This window comes from Macrosteles quadrilineatus, unplaced genomic scaffold (genome assembly GCF_028750875.1).
Source record: "Macrosteles quadrilineatus isolate MER2022 unplaced genomic scaffold, UCM_ALF_1.0 Scaffold_9__3_contigs__length_116548681, whole genome shotgun sequence".
NCBI classification, from domain to species: Eukaryota; Metazoa; Arthropoda; class Insecta; order Hemiptera; family Cicadellidae; genus Macrosteles; species Macrosteles quadrilineatus.
Window position 1 is genome coordinate 35,114,233 of NW_026542602.1, and position 16,002 is coordinate 35,130,234.

The 16,002-nt window shown below is 35.8% G+C and overlaps 1 protein-coding gene across 5 annotated transcripts in view; it reads left to right on the top strand.

Moving 5' to 3' along the window:
- The window catches only part of LOC129004470 (probable Na(+)/H(+) antiporter nhx-9), a 114,673-nt gene that overhangs the window by 92,329 nt on the left and 6,342 nt on the right, over window positions 1-16,002 (top strand). For 2 of the 5 annotated variants that reach the window (XM_054433068.1, XM_054433070.1), the window contains 3 exons: window positions 4,791-4,844; window positions 14,605-14,772; window positions 15,670-15,821. In XM_054433068.1, coding sequence (XP_054289043.1) covers window positions 4,791-4,844; window positions 14,605-14,772; window positions 15,670-15,821 — 374 coding nt within the window. Of the gene's footprint in view, window positions 1-3,299; window positions 3,386-4,790; window positions 4,845-14,604; window positions 14,773-15,669; window positions 15,822-16,002 lie in introns of those variants that run through there. The other 3 variants (XM_054433069.1, XM_054433071.1, XM_054433072.1) reach the window with 2 other exon arrangements.

The following is a 16,002-nucleotide window of genomic DNA, read 5'->3' on the forward strand; positions in this document are numbered from 1 at the left end:
TTTAGATTTATCTGGTTGATTCTTAGATGGTGCTACCTTAGCAATCAAGTTTTAGATAGTTATGGTCGAGGGTAGAATATAAATTTTTGCCTATTGATAATAAACAGAAATAATATATAGGGATGTGGTAATTTTTCAACAAATTATTTATTTTTGAAACCCTTCCAACCAAGTAGACTGTGTCTTAATATCAACGATTTAGTTTTAGAAACGTGATTTTGGGTTTTTTGTTGTTAAAACCTAAACAAAAATTCCATTAAGAATAAAAATTTGAAATATACTTGGCTGGAGTGTGCTTGAAACGTGAAATAGTTTAATAAAAGCAAATACCGTAACAATATTTCATATTCAGAATGTAAGTTGAATGAATTTGGTTTTATAAAATACAAAACGTCTCTCTTAACAGTATATAAACACTTAAAAATGCATCTTCAATGGTGTGATAAAGGTTCTTTGATGATCAAATCGATTAAAATAAAGAAAATTATGTTTAAGGAAAGGCTTGAACATAACATATTCTTGACTAACATTTTTGTTCTTAGAAAAAACAAAAAAAGCTTACCTTATACATTTATTCCACCGGTTATAGTATAAACACAATATCCACAAACCAAAAGGATTTTGCATGTAAACAAGTGTAAACAAAAGAGACGGGGGGGGGGGGGATAATAGCTATTTACGTTACAAGTGTAGTAAGAGTGCTTTTAATTCACCTAAGTGATGTAAACACGCTCTTGCGTAACAACAACGTAAAATATTTTGTCTGACCTGACAATATACAGGGGGTTACTGTACGTACAATATTTTTCATGGCCCCACAATATACAGGACGGGGTGTAAATAAGTTAATCTACAATATATAAACTGGTTTGTTTTTAAGTGAACTGTTTTTATTGATTACAATAAAATACAGGATATTTTTTTTACTTAAAAACACAAAATTTAAAACACAACATAAACCTTTCACTTATCTTCTAACAAGTTCCTTTAAAATACTTTGAAGCATAACAATAACATTCAAGGGCACAGCTGATTTCTAGCGTTGAACGTCATTGGCTCCATAGTGGTATATTTTATTAAGTTGAGCACCCAATGTTATTTGAATGGGTTTCATTACTTCATTGAGTGAGTTTTTGAAACTTTACTTCACCGAGTGAAGGAAAGAAGTTGTTTACATCACGCTTGGGATAGGGAAGTTTAACATTGTGGGTTAGGTAAAATGTTTTCTTTGATGGCTGTTTCCACATGCAATGTTGCCACCTTTAAGTTTCTCAACACTAAATATAGACATAATATATTTATATGCAAATGTATTATAACTAAGCCTGTCATGAATTCAGCTAGCTGCTCAGTGCTCAGGATAGGACGGATAAGTTAATCATAGTTCCTAGTTGAGGTTGGTGGGAATTCTTGGATTTGTTACAGAGAATGCCAGTTCCCATTTCCTTCACACAAAAGGGTTGCAATAAAGCCAATGGGGGGGGGGGGTCTTTTGGTAATGGTTTTCTCACTTGCGGTGAAGCAACTAGAAAGTTCCATGTTAATTGTTGGGATGAATGGCCACTAGTTTTTCATTTCCTGATTTAACATTTCATTGGTGGTCTTTTATCCTCTCCCTTAAAGTAATTTTTTATGCCTGTATTTTTGACATTTTAATTGTTGTACTAGATTTTTAGAATGACAGGTATAGTTTCCTTTAATTCTAGTATAAAAAAAGTATAATTTTAAATCACAAATTGTCTTCCTACTTCAGTGTAGATATTCAGTAAATTGGTCTAACATTGAATATCAAGCCACTCGTCTTTTCCTATACAGTATTAAGCACCTACACTCACACACAATAATGAGTAGTAACCAATATGATAAGAGTCAGTAGTTCATTTTAATGGTATAATAAAATATCTTTCTATAGCTTACAAATTTAATTAAAACAACTGATTATTGGGGTGTGACTCCTAAACGCTAGATCGTCACATAAGATATATAGATTTTTACATACTGTCTTCTTGGCTTATAAAGACCCTAAAACAAAATGGTAAAAATATCTTAAACCTATCTCTTTACCACAAAACTATGGTTTAGTAGCTACCGTACTTTTTTAGTTTTAGCTATTTTAATAATTAGTTCTGCTGTCCCTTAAGTAGTTTTGCTATATTTTATTCAACAAGTAACCATCATTATAATATATAAAACAGATTGTAAATCATGGGACACAACTTAACACATTCACTGCTAATGATATGTAATACTTTTATAAATGGCTAAAAAACATAAACATTAACATGATCATGTTAATTGAGTGACAATATATCTTTAATTAAAAAAATTTTATACTATAAATTGTGGATTAAAATATATATTAAATAAGTATAGATTATGTAATTATATACATCATGTATTATATATCTGCTAATATACTTATGACGCACTTGTGCGTCATTAGCAGTGAACGTGTTAATACTACTACTTTGAACTGTGTTACTGTGTAGATTAAACATGAATGTCATCATTTTAAATCTGTCAAACAACCTTTACAATAAACTAGATAACTTCTTAACATCTCATTCAAATTAAATTATAATATCTTGGATGATAATAAAAACTATATATGGTTATTCCACTTTCAAGAACATAGAATTATAGTCTATTAAACTGCCTTTTGTTTTGTTACCTGCGTTCCGATATAATCTGCTCAAGAACACACACAAAAAATTAATGTAATAATATAATACTTACTATACACTAAAATTGCCACCCTTTAAGTTTAAACTTACATTCAGATATGTATAAAACCTATAATTGGACCTAGGGGAAACAAAATTATAGCACTATAGTGTGCACCAGGACATTCTACAGTTTGGTTATCTGTGTCTCGAGCATTTGAAGAGTTGTTTCATCAATCATGACATCACAATAAAGCCTGAGATGGAGGGTTCAAATCCCGTTTCAACTTGCAGCTTTGTTGTGCAACTACTATGTAAGTTTTACTCACACCTTTGTCACATATTGTGAAGTCGCAACTATATGGTGGGCGGTTTTAAATCCTTTGTGAGTTTAGCTTTGTTTGTGGTCAGTTGAAAATGTTTTAGGAAATTAATGTTTTATTTAGATAAACTTTTTCGGACAAAGATGATAATGTCTATCAGCATTGTATACTGGGGAGTTGGGAAGTTATCACCAAGACCAGTTTTTGCTAGGTCAAGTGTGCGCCAAATGCTAGTTTTGCTTGCTTGGCTGGGCAAAGCTAAATAGCATGTCTAAGTGCTTGCTTCTTTATTGATTGCTTTTTGCTTTTTTAGCTTGGCATGGAAAGCTACGTTGGCATGAAAAACTAGCCCAGCGATGGTTTAATTGTACCTCGAGTAAGTAATCGACACCCTTAAACCTTTTGTCATTTCAGGTGCTAAACACCAACAGAATGGTGAAAACTAAAATTCATTTGTGTTTTGATTCATGTATCACCATGTCAGAGCTAAAAGTCTATATAACTGTTTTGAGAATCATTTGAACTGTTAGTTTCAAAGTTTAAAGATCAACATGCATACAGTGTATGCAATTGCTTGCGTAGAAGTGCTCGGGTTATACTTATTTAATAACCCACAGTAACTCGATTATTTCTGCGATCGTAGATATCCAAAATCTCTTAATCATAAAAAAACATATCTTTGCCACCTCGATCTCTTCACAATATCTCTTGAAATTTTAAGATTTCAATAATTTGCACATTAAGCAATGTCTTGTGATAAATAATTTAAAATACCTGATAATCTCCAAGGGAATAGCAAACAGTTTCTTAATGGATTGGCAATCAGAATCTCCATAACTAACAATTTAAAGGTAAACTAGCCCAAAAAGTTGGTAAACTAACAAGTTACCCGTGTTACTGTCAGAATTTTCTTTTACTTTTTTCTTTTTTTTACTTTTTTTTAGCTGTTTAATTGGTTAATTGGTTTAAATGGAGTGAGTGTTAAATTATTATGACACCGTATCCTGTCTTAATTAGTGTTAAAGGGTCCACACTCGCACATGCAGAATTTCCTGAGCCCCAAGCAGCTACCGGTACTCGGCGAATCACGACTAGTGTGAATACCGCTTATCATCTCATTATTGGGCGAATTTTAGTGCTTGTTGTTTCCCCCTATAGTATCTTCCTCACACCATAGCAATGAGCAAACTGCTCAAAAAGGGATAAATTTGTGGGCAACTCTGCTGGTTAATCCCCAAATACCTACATAGATATAGTCAGTGGTGTATGTAGCCATTCCCACTCTGCTTTTTCCAAAGAACCTATATATTGGTAATCGACCTGTATTTTTCTGTGAAAATGGTGAGCGTTCCATACTGGAAAGTTTACGACTACACCACTGGGTAGAGTTTGTCACTTGTACAATTTTCGGTGCACAATGAATTACTCCATGTGTGAACCTGCCTTAAGGTCAATCAGTATTTATTGGTAGGTTTTGTTAATATTTTGAGCCTACATCGTTTTACCATTAAAGATTTTTGAGGACAAGATATTTAAGCACTTTCATGTTCTAATCTGAAGATATTGCTCATTTTTTGGCTGTTTAAAACCTCTCTAGGTACAGCTACAGTGAATTGCTCTGACAGTAACACAGGCAATATTAACCTATATTTTGTGTTAAATTTCCTTCCCGTCCATGATGATTACTGTAGCAAGCTTTGGTGATTTATGGATTTTATCTGTTTTGGAATATCGCTGGGACTGAACTTTGTAGTGGGGAAATTTGAATTTCGGGGGGTTGAGAATTTGTTTGTTTGCATTATAGATGAGGGGGGAACTCAAGCAAGCACCCCGGGGCACAGGTCTTCCGAGGACAATGGTGAGTTAAGAAGGGTAGAACAAAATATTAGGTATAGAATTTCAACAAAACAAATGTAATTTAGAGAGTGGGTGTTTGGTCTATTGGAGCCCAAATTGTTTTCTTGAGTGATTAGATTTGATCATGCTATAATCATTATGTTTTTCTATGTACATAGTACATATATAGATCAACAGTACTAAATCGACCTAAGGACATATGATATGGTAAATATTTATTTGTCATTCTATTTACTGATGACAATCATTATTAAAACTGTAACTAACGAAAATGTTGTATAAATCTTAGTTCGCCCAAAAGAGCATCAAAAACTGGCGATCATTAATTTTAAATGTATCTGTTTTAGTCATCACGCCTAAATACAGTCACCCTATACAGCACCCTTTACGGTCAATTTGTCATTATTTATAACATTAATTATAAAACTTACACTATTACTATTTCAAATGAAACACCTTACCAGAATTCAGTACACATAATACTCATTGACTGTGAATCCAAAATAAAACAAACTGTTACTATACTAAAGACATTTAGTTGAACAACTACAGTTAATTGATATTCTACCACTTTTTAGATTTTAAGACTGTCGTACTGGTCTTGTTGTTGTCTTAAAATGCGCAAAACAATTTCATCGTCAGCTGTTTCTTCTACCTGTAACGCCAAGAGAAACCACTCTCGTCCTCCGTGTTTCAGTTTGGCAGGTTGCCTTCAAGGTGGTTTCTTTTCTCAAGCCCAAAATAATATAAGTTTAAAAGTTTCTGCATCTGGAGTTAACTTTTGAAAGATAGAAAATAAACAAAATTCGGTGTAAAAATTATCACATGTTTTTTGGCCAGTGTTTCTAACTCTCCATGCTCTTGATGTTTCCACACAGGACCAGTTAACCAGTTAACACAACTAGTGCGTGGAACAAGCAACATATTACCTATTAATCTTTCACTTCCGGAGACCAGCACTATACTTTGGGAATCGACTAAATACATGTAAAAGAGTGAAAATCAGCCGGGAGGCAAGCTTTAAAATAATTAGGTCTCGGGCAGTGACGTCATCAAAATGGCCGCTCAGCCAATAACAATAATGTCGCATATCTCGTAAACCGCGTAACCGATTTTGACGTATGACATCTTATTTGAAAGGTCTAATCATTATCTATAAAAAAGGTTATTACACCTTTAGCGGTTAAACCAACGGTTTCTTTGTATTTTAGAAAATATTAATTTTTTACGTTCCACAAAATTGATTTTTGCATTTATCATTTGGAAAAATTAAAATAATCAAAATTTACTTTCCACCGTTGCATCCAGCTTTAAAAGATGAACAATTTAGTATTTTGAATCATCACTCTATGTATATTGGTTACCGAGATATTGTAAGTAGTAAACACAGACTACTCTGTCCCCCATGTTATCCTTATGGGAAAAATAACATTCTATATCTCAGTTATTTTTTAACGTATCTTAATACAACTTGGAATGTGATTTCACCTAGTTGAGCTACTTGATAATTACTATAAAATATTTATATTTTATATTTACACGACAGCAAACCTACATACCCATTTCCCATGTTACTCGTATCGCTAATTTTTATGCATGATTATTAATGAACATATGTTGACAAAACTTGACGTTGAGCTTAATTTTAATTAATTATCGAAGCATTTGAAATTCACTGAGTATGCAGGTCTACTGCAACGGGGGTTTTAAAAATATTAGTAATTTTATTTTGGGAAATATTTTTTTCCTGGGTTGGTCAGACTGATAACCGACAAGATATCTGATAGCAATTTGTCGCAATTGTTGAATAAGAAACGTGATAAAATCCTTATTAACGTGTTGTTTTTGTTCTTTTGAGTTTACATTTTTCTAATAATTTTCATATAGGGTTTGACGTCTTTTGTGCTTTTTAAAACATAGTTATTGATCGTTTAGATTTTTAAAGTGGTTACCTGAAGAATATAATATTCATAGTAATTTTATTTTTGGGTAAAAATCTTTTGGGCTTTTCAAAACATAGTTATGAATTGTTTTTATGTGGCTACCCTACCTGAAGAATAGCGCATTTCAGGCTTTGGACTGTGGATTCCTCACTTAAACATATTATTACATATCATTAGAATGTTAATTATCTTTGTATTTAACCGAAGAATAGTATGAAATACGGCTTGGCGTCTATGTTATTTCCCTTTAAAAAATTAAAAAATTATAATACGTGAAGCCGTTTTTGTTAACACTACTACTCCCTTATTTGTGGCCCAATTTCAACGTTTGAGGTGTCAAAAGATTTGTCACAATTTCTAAGAAAAAACCCACGCCTTGATATTATATGCTTGGATGAGAATCTCCCCCAGACAAATTCCGAAAATAATTCAGACGGACGAACAAACTATTTCAAGACAAGATTAAGTTGCACTCCATTTGATATAAAATCCACCTGCAAAATACTAAAAACTTGCATACTCTGGGAATGTCAAATACTTCGATAATTAATTAAAATTACGCTTAACGTCAAGTTTTGACAGCATATGTTGTAATGAAGTGTTTAAGAAGGTCAAGGTTGGGTAATGTAATATGGGCTAAAACACCAAAGCACCGAGGAATGGTGCTCAGTGACCCGAGGGAAAAGTACTAGGAAAAGTGATTAGGGACAAGTGCCCAGTACTTTCGGCCGGGGGCGGATACTGGGTACTTACCCCCACTCTCCATGCATCTTACGGGTTACGAACCTATATAAGGAGCATTCTTGGGGGACTTGGACATGTTGGGCCTCCGGGCCCGACCCCGTCGGTAGGGGCCACCGGTGGGGTATGCATTAGAAGCATGTTGAGCCCCGGCACCCCGCACTAGAGGCGTGCTGAGCCCGGTACACCCCAGTACTAGAGGCGAGCTGAGCCCCGGCATCCGTTTTATTTCAGTTTAAGTCCCCGGTGGCCAAAAAAGCTGCCTCCCGGGACCATGGATCCGTCTGGAGGGGGATGAAGAGGCACACCTCCACTATTTAAGAAGAGAAAGAGTTGTCTGGGAGAGACGGCAGTCTGCATCTGCCAACGGAACGGGCAAAACCGACGGTAGCTGCTGCGATTGGGACAGTAACCCACTCAGCATTTTCCGAGACGGAGCCAGTTGGAGGACTGCAGGAGCCGTGTCGATAGGACTTCTGTGAGTCGCTACGACGGGACAGCGTCAGGAAGGAGAACCAACGTGGGGAACCCAGAACAGCAAAACAAGACAGAGGGGTCTCGAGCCGATCGACCAAGAGGTCAAGGGACCGCCTAATAGATTGTCTATGGGGTTTCGAAGTAGAAGTCATTTGTCCATAGTTTTTGTAAACAGATCTGAGAATAATAAATGTATCATAATTCTTACAAGTGTTCAGTAAATCTGAGTCCCGAAAACTCCCGAAAAGGTCTAAAGCTGTAAAGCAAGGAAAAGCTGAGAAAGTACAGTACAATTTTCATAAATAATCATGCATAAATATTCGCCTTATGAATAATATGGGAAATGAGTATGTAGGTTTGCTGCCATGTAAATGTAAAATATAAATATTTTATAGTCATTACCAAGTAGCTCAACTAGGTTAAACCACATACCAAGTAGTATTAAGATGCATTATAAAATAACTAAGATATAGAATGTTATTTTTCCCATAAGGATAACATGGGGAACAGAGTGTTCTGTGTTTACTACTTACAATATCTCGGTAACCAATATACATAGAGTGATGATTCAAAATACTGAATTGTTCATCTTTTAAAGCTGGATTCAACGGTGGAAAGTAAATTTTGATTATTTTAATTTTTCCAAATAATAAATGCAAAAATCAATTTTGTGGAACGTAAAAAATTAATATTTTCTAAAATACAAAGAAACCGTTGGTTTAACCGCTAAAGGTGTAATAACCTTTTTTATAGATAATGATTAGACCTTTCAAATAAGATGTCATACGTCAAAATCGGTTACGCGGTTTACGAGATATGCGACATTATTGTTATTGGCTGAGCGGCCATTTTGATGACGTCACTGCCCGAGACCTAATTATTTTAAAGTTTGCCTCCCGGCTGATTTTCACTCTTTTACATGTATTTAGTCGATTCCCAAAGTATGGTGCTGGTCTCCGGAAGTGAAAGATTTTTACACTTGTTCCACGCACTAAACCTTAAAATAGTGTTTTTAAACATAAAGGGGTTTTAAAACTTTAACTCAGTTACTCTATTGATACTGAAATAAGTTGAATGATGTTTCAGAAATGCAAATGGTATTAACTCAAACATATATTTAATAAAAAAAACAGATATCTATTAGGCTACCATTATTACATATTAGGGGTTCACAATAATACTATTAGGAGACTGTTCAAACTGGTTTTCATTGATGTAGTACTCATTTTGTAAACTTGTACCATTAAGTGTGTTTGATGTGTCGTAAAAGTGTTTGATATCGTAAATTACTAACAACGCATGGTCGTAATCATCCTCAGCTCTTCGCATGTGTTCTATTCTGTAACTTCTATACCTTCCCTGTCACCAAAAAACACTGTAATTCTTGTCATTCCAATTTGATGTGTAGAATTGTTTAACATTTAATGTGAAAATTGGTTACGGTATTTATTAGTTTCAAACAAACAACTTGTTGTTGGATTCTAGTTTGTTTACATTTTGTATAGTCTTTATAGTCCTGTTAATATGGCTTTTCAACCTTAAGTAATTATTGTGTTTAATGAATATTTTGAAATGACATTGTAGGATTATTGTTATCAGCTGAGTTATAAAGTTATGAATCATCTGCTATTTGGTTTGTTTACATGATTATTGTTTTTGTAAATAAATAGTTTTGATTGAGTTTACTTAAATGAGTTTTATAAATTAATTATTCTATATTGGCGACGAGAAAATGCCGAGGAAAACAGACCAGTCTCAGTATAAGAGTGTAATTGATTTTAGTAACATGTCTTGCATACAAGATAGAATGAGCAGATTTTCATTTAAAGAATATAATAGTGAACAATTGTGGGAAGACTACATAGCTCGTTTTGAGTTGACCTGCAGAGTTAAGGGACTGGGTGGTGCTGACTCAGAAGAACAAGCGGCTCGGCGAGATCTTCTATTGGCAAATATCGGAGAGGAGCACCTCAGGGCACTGTCGGACCAGATGTATCCAAGGGCCTGGGAGGAGTGCACCTACGACGAAGTCAAAGAGGAAGCCAACCGGTTGTTCAAGCCTACAAGGACCCTTTTTGCAACAAGGTTTGAGTTTGAAAGAGCTATAAGAAAAGATGGTGAGACATTTATTTTGTTTTATAACAGATTGAAGTCTTTAGCTAGAAGTTGTAAATATGGAGATAGCTTAGATGAACGAGTACGAGATAGGTTTGCAGTAGGAAGCAACTGTCCAGAATTTGAAGTCGAAGTCAGACAAAGATGGCCCGAGGGAGTTGATAACCGAGGTGAGCATGTTAAGTCAACAGTAGTACTAGAGTTAGCTCAATCTATGGAACGTGCGAGAGAAGAAGTTTCCAAACATGCGTGTAAAAATGAGATTTTCAAAGTAAGTGACAGTAAGGAAAAGAGGAAACCAGAGGTACAGAAATCTACTGGCTTCAATAGGTGTTATAGATGTGGGTTTACACATGACCCTAGTGAAGATAGATGTCCTGCTATTTCTGCTGTGTGCAAGAAATGTTCAAAGAGAGGCCACTTCGCAAGAATGTGCAACAGTAAAAATAATTTTGTCAAAAGAACAGATGGTAATTTGAGAAAAGTAGACGATTCTTGTAATCAAACTTATGATGATGAGTGTAGTTCTGATATTGATGTTAGTGGTACACAAATTAGGTCAGTCAAGAGTAAGGTTCCCAGAGCTACAATAGATGTAGAATTGAACGGGAATAATGTTAGAATGGAGTTTGATTCCGGGGCTCGGGTAAGTGCTATAAGTTTGTCTCTTTGGGATAGGATAAATTCGAGTGGCGAATCTCTCAAAAAGACGTCTGATGTCATCACTGGCTATGGGAAAAATAAGCTAGAAGTCATGGGTAAGGCTTTTGTGGACGTTACTTTACGTAATCGTACTAAGCGATTGCCGGTCATTGTATTACTAGAAGATGATGTTCCATTATTTGGGTTGCCGTGGAGTGTAGCTTTCAATCTTAATTTACCTAGAGAAGTAATGGTTAGGCGGATTGACAATGGAAAGACAAGTAGTAAAGAGGCAGGTAAGAACGAAGAAAGTTATAGAAAAGAGTTACAAAAAGAAGTAGAGGCATTAACTCAGGAGTTTTCCGAACTCTTTCGTGATGAGCTAGGAACGATATCTGACTCTAATGAAGTCATCCATCTAAAAAGTGGAACAAAACCTGTATCTTACGGGGCACGACGAGTTCCATTCCCCTTAAGGGAGGCAGTGGAGCGAGAATTACAGAGATTAGTACAGGAAGGAGTTTTGGAACCAGTGGACCCTTCCGAAACACCGATAGAATGGAGTACCCCAACTGTCAACGTAGACAAGGGTGGAGGTAGAGTAAGAATCTGTGGCGATTTTCGTACAACCTTGAATCCAAACATCGTCCCGGAAAGACACCTCTTGCCAACCTTTGATGACTTGACTTCCAAATTAACTGATGGAAAGATATTTTCAGTCATAGATCTTCGAGACGCGTACTTGCAAATGAAAGTACACCCCGAGTCACAAAAGTATCTGACAATAGCAACTCATGTAGGTTACTTTCGCTACAAAAGGTTGCCCTTTGGACTTTCCTCGAGTCCGGCAAAATTTCAAAGGTATATGGAAAGTTTACTAAAAGGACTTAATGTCGGAGTTCTACTTGATGACATAATCATTTCTAGTAAGGATAAGACTACCCATATAACCACTCTTAGAGAAGTTTTGAGGCGGCTAGAATCAAGTGGAATAAGAGCAAAACTATCAAAATGTAAGTTCTTTCAGAAATCTGTAAAGTATTTAGGTCATACAATAGATGGGAATGGTATTCATCCCTCCGAAGACAAAGTTGAAACCATAAGACACGCACCAAGGCCAAGAAACGTGAAAGAATTACGAGCTTTTCTAGGAGCACTAAATTTTTACGAAAGGTACATACCTAATCTTCATGCGATCGCTTCGAACTTGCATAAGCTGACTGGTACGAAGACTAAATGGAAATGGACTGACACCGAACAGACGACGTTCGACAAGTTGAAGAATATCCTGTCATTAGAGAAGACATTAGTTCCATACGACATATCAAAGCCGATCATTATTGAATGTGATGCTTGTGAACAAGGGGTTGGTGCAGTGCTGTTACATTTGATGCCGGATGGAACGGAAAGGCCAGTCATGTACGCCTCGAGGACACTAACGGAAGCAGAAAAAAGGTATGCTACAGTTGACAAGGAAGCGATGGCGTTAGTTTTCGCAGTGAAGAAGTTTAGACAATACCTCAGTGGGAGACATTTCAAGGTGAGGACGGACCACAAGCCACTTGAAAGAATATTCGGAATGCATCGCGATCTTACCAAAGTAGTAAACAACCGCTTGGTTCGTTGGGCTTTGTATTTAATGGAGTATGATTTTGAGATCCAGTACATCAAAGGACAGGATAATTGTTTGGCTGATTTTTTGTCTAGATTTTCACTCAAGACACAAGAAGTATTGGATCCAGATGAGAGAGAGATTCGAGCATTGGTTCAAGAGAAAATCGACGTCATTTATCCAAATCATGAACTTGTACTGGAGTATAAGAAAGACCCAAATATGAAGAAACTTATAGACTACCTGGAACATGGTTGGCCAAAAGATACAGGAAACTTACCACCATCCATGAAACCATATTGGAATAAGAGAGAAGAGCTGACATTAGAAAACGGTATAATCATGCGATTAGGAAGAATAGTGGTGCCACAGATTTTGAGAGAAAATGTATTAAAAGAACTCCACAAAGGACATCCTGGAATAGAGGCCATGAGATCCCTATCAAGGTATTATGTATGGTGGCCTAATCTGAATAAGGATGTCGAGGCTTATGTCCGTAGATGCCACCCTTGCCAGAGTAACCGATCATTTGACACAGAAGTACCTCTATATCCTTGGAATGTGCCAAGTGATCCTTGGGAGCGAATTCATCTCGACTTCGCAGGACCATTCGACAACCGATTCTGGTTAGTAGGAATCGATGCTTACTCAAAATGGGTTGAGATCGAAGTTATGGACCGTACGACAACTGCTGCTCTTGTAAATAGATTAAGGACTTGGTTTTCGAGATACGGCATTCCTAAAAAAATTGTATCCGATAATGGCACCCCCTTCACGTCCCATGAGTTTAAGACTTTTTGTAAGAACAATAACATATGTCATGTCACATCGGCACCGTATCATCCAAAAACCAATGGTTTAGTAGAGAGGATCATCAGAACCTTCAAGAGTAGATACAGTGCTTGCAAACAAGAAGGTCTCAGTTCATCACTTGCACTTTTACAAGTGTTGCTTGCGTATCGAAACACCCCACAAAAGACCACAGGACAACCACCATCAGTCCTTTTCTACGGTAGAAGATTACCAACAGCTTTGGATAGGTGGAGGTGTAATAGCAGAGATAGAATAGAAAATCAAGTGTGGCGACAGAAGTACTACCACGACTTAAAATCTAAACAAAAGGAGTTTTCTGCCAAACAAGAAGTGTGGGTTCAAAATGAAACGAAGAAGGGCTGGAGACCAGGAACTGTACAAGAAAGGACGGGGGAGCTGTCGTACACAGTTGTAGTTGGGGGAGATGTAAAGAGAAAACACGCTGACCAGCTGAGAGCAAGAGAAGGTGCAACTGATCCACCTCAATGGAAAATGCAAACGGAACCTGAAGATGAACACAGTTTCGGAAATTCAGCCTAAATTGGGTGGGGAGAAATGTAGGATTATTGTTATCAGCTGAGTTATAAAGTTATGAATCATCTGCTATTTGGTTTGTTTACATGATTATTGTTTTTGTAAATAAATAGTTTTGATTGAGTTTACTTAAATGAGTTTTATAAATTAATTATTCTATAGACATGTTATTGTTGTCTTATAATATTGTTTAATCATACAGTATTTTTTGGCAAAATTATATTCAAAATAGTTAAGCCAAATTACCTGACATACTAAAACTAAGTGTATCCGTTTAATTTTAACATTCTTTTTTATTCAGTCAACATATACACCAATCAGGGGAGATTTTTTTTTAATCACTACCATAACTTAAAGACAGAATAATTATACAGTATACACATCTCATAAACAAAGTTCTCATTATAGAATTTCGATAATATCCATGTCAGTCAGACCAAAAAGACTATATAGTTTCAAGCAAAAAAATATGAATTTATAATAATTAAATTTAACACTAGTTCTAAAAATCAATTTCACATTCAGTCAATGCTCATTAAAATAGATTGTAGCTTTAGCTACCTTTCAACATTGAATGAGACTGTAAAAGTTTTAAAGTAACAGTTGGCTCATTTCATAATTTCATATATGCTATCAAAAGCAAATAAAAAGAGCTTGACAGTATGAATCGTTTGCTAAATTTTACTTTAAAATGTAAATTTTCATTTGAAATTGTTTGTAACATAATCATTAAATATCAAGGTATGAGAATATAAGTTTGATGTTTTTGAAGGATCCAGTAAGTTAGCAAAGCGCTCTCATGCAATATCTTTACTATCTGAAGTCTTACTATTGAAGTATTACTCTACATGCTAAATATTTTTCAACTACATTCTGTTTGACAGCTGCTGAGATAACTAGAGTGTCGACACCGACAGCACTGGAGACTCTGCTGCCTTGGAAGCGGACTGACGACAGCGACAGTTCGACAGCGCTCAAACAGAGTGAGTTCCCTCCGTGGTGTTCCAACAAAGAGTATGTCTCCTATAACTCTCCTTCGGCCACATTCCTAGGTAAGCACTCCTATGTAAAACTTTCTTTTTCAAATCTTGTCTCGGACATCTAACAGTGTTTTATTATGTGCAAGATTATAGTACTCGCCTGACAATCTAAAGTTTGCCTGTTTGAGAAAAGTCAGTAGTATTTTGTGGTTCTAAACGGGGCCCAGCTGTTATTCTTGATCATTTTGGGCCTAGCTGATCTTAGTCAGTAACAAAAGCTTTACTATTGTCTAGCCTCATTCTAAAATGATCTTGCATTCAAATTCAGCAAAAAATACTCAAGCTATGTGACGCTACTGCCTTAAAAGTAATTATGATGATAATGATTGGTTGGACAACCAAGTATAAAAACAGGTGAGACTGGCCTAGTAGTCTGCCTGCAACTTCTATATTTCAGGCCTGAGATGTAATTCAGACAATCACTATAATGGCTTTTAGTTACATCATATGCCACAGTCAAAGCTGTGGCTATAGTGGTAGTAATTATTGAGAGCAAAACGCTATGACCATTTATCTAGAAAAAAAGGAAAGATCTCTTCAGCATCGAGTTGTTTACACTCCACTATTATTCTAGACGTTTTCCTTATGCAACAATCCTAATCACACAACACAATAATTGTCGGTACCATCAATTTTCTATCACGTTGTTATAGGGCTACTATACGACTAGTCATTGCAAAGGAATGGAAATAAATGGAACTGTAGAGGGAAAACTAAAGAAATCGCCACAGGTGTCAAATTTGAAATAGCTTGCTTAGATTTTTTTTTGTGTTATCCCAGTTCCAAGAACTTGAATTATATAATTGATCTTTTACCTTGCTGGACACCTTAAAGACAGTCCTCGTATATCGGTATGTTTACTGTCACACAGACTGTTGTTACGGTTATATCATTTGTTGGTTCTCTCAGGTGGCATAGAGCAGCCAGGAGTCGCCTCTGTTATTGGACTGTTCCGGAGAGACAGTGAGCCTAACTCTCCCAAGTCCTCATCTCCAACAGTGCTGCTCATAGAAGAGGCAACATCTCTACTCAGCCCCAGGTCCAAGGGGCACAATAAGATGGTTTGTAGATTAAACTTGCTAACTTTTTTTTCACAAAAAGCTTTAAAAATCCTTATGTCTAAAGGAAAAAGCTTTCTTGAGCTAGAATGATGATAATGGTGTTGTTGTATTATGGTGGTCTGGTTAAAGATGTTCATCTTATGTTTGTTTTGAAATATTTTTTAGCTATATATCCTTGAAA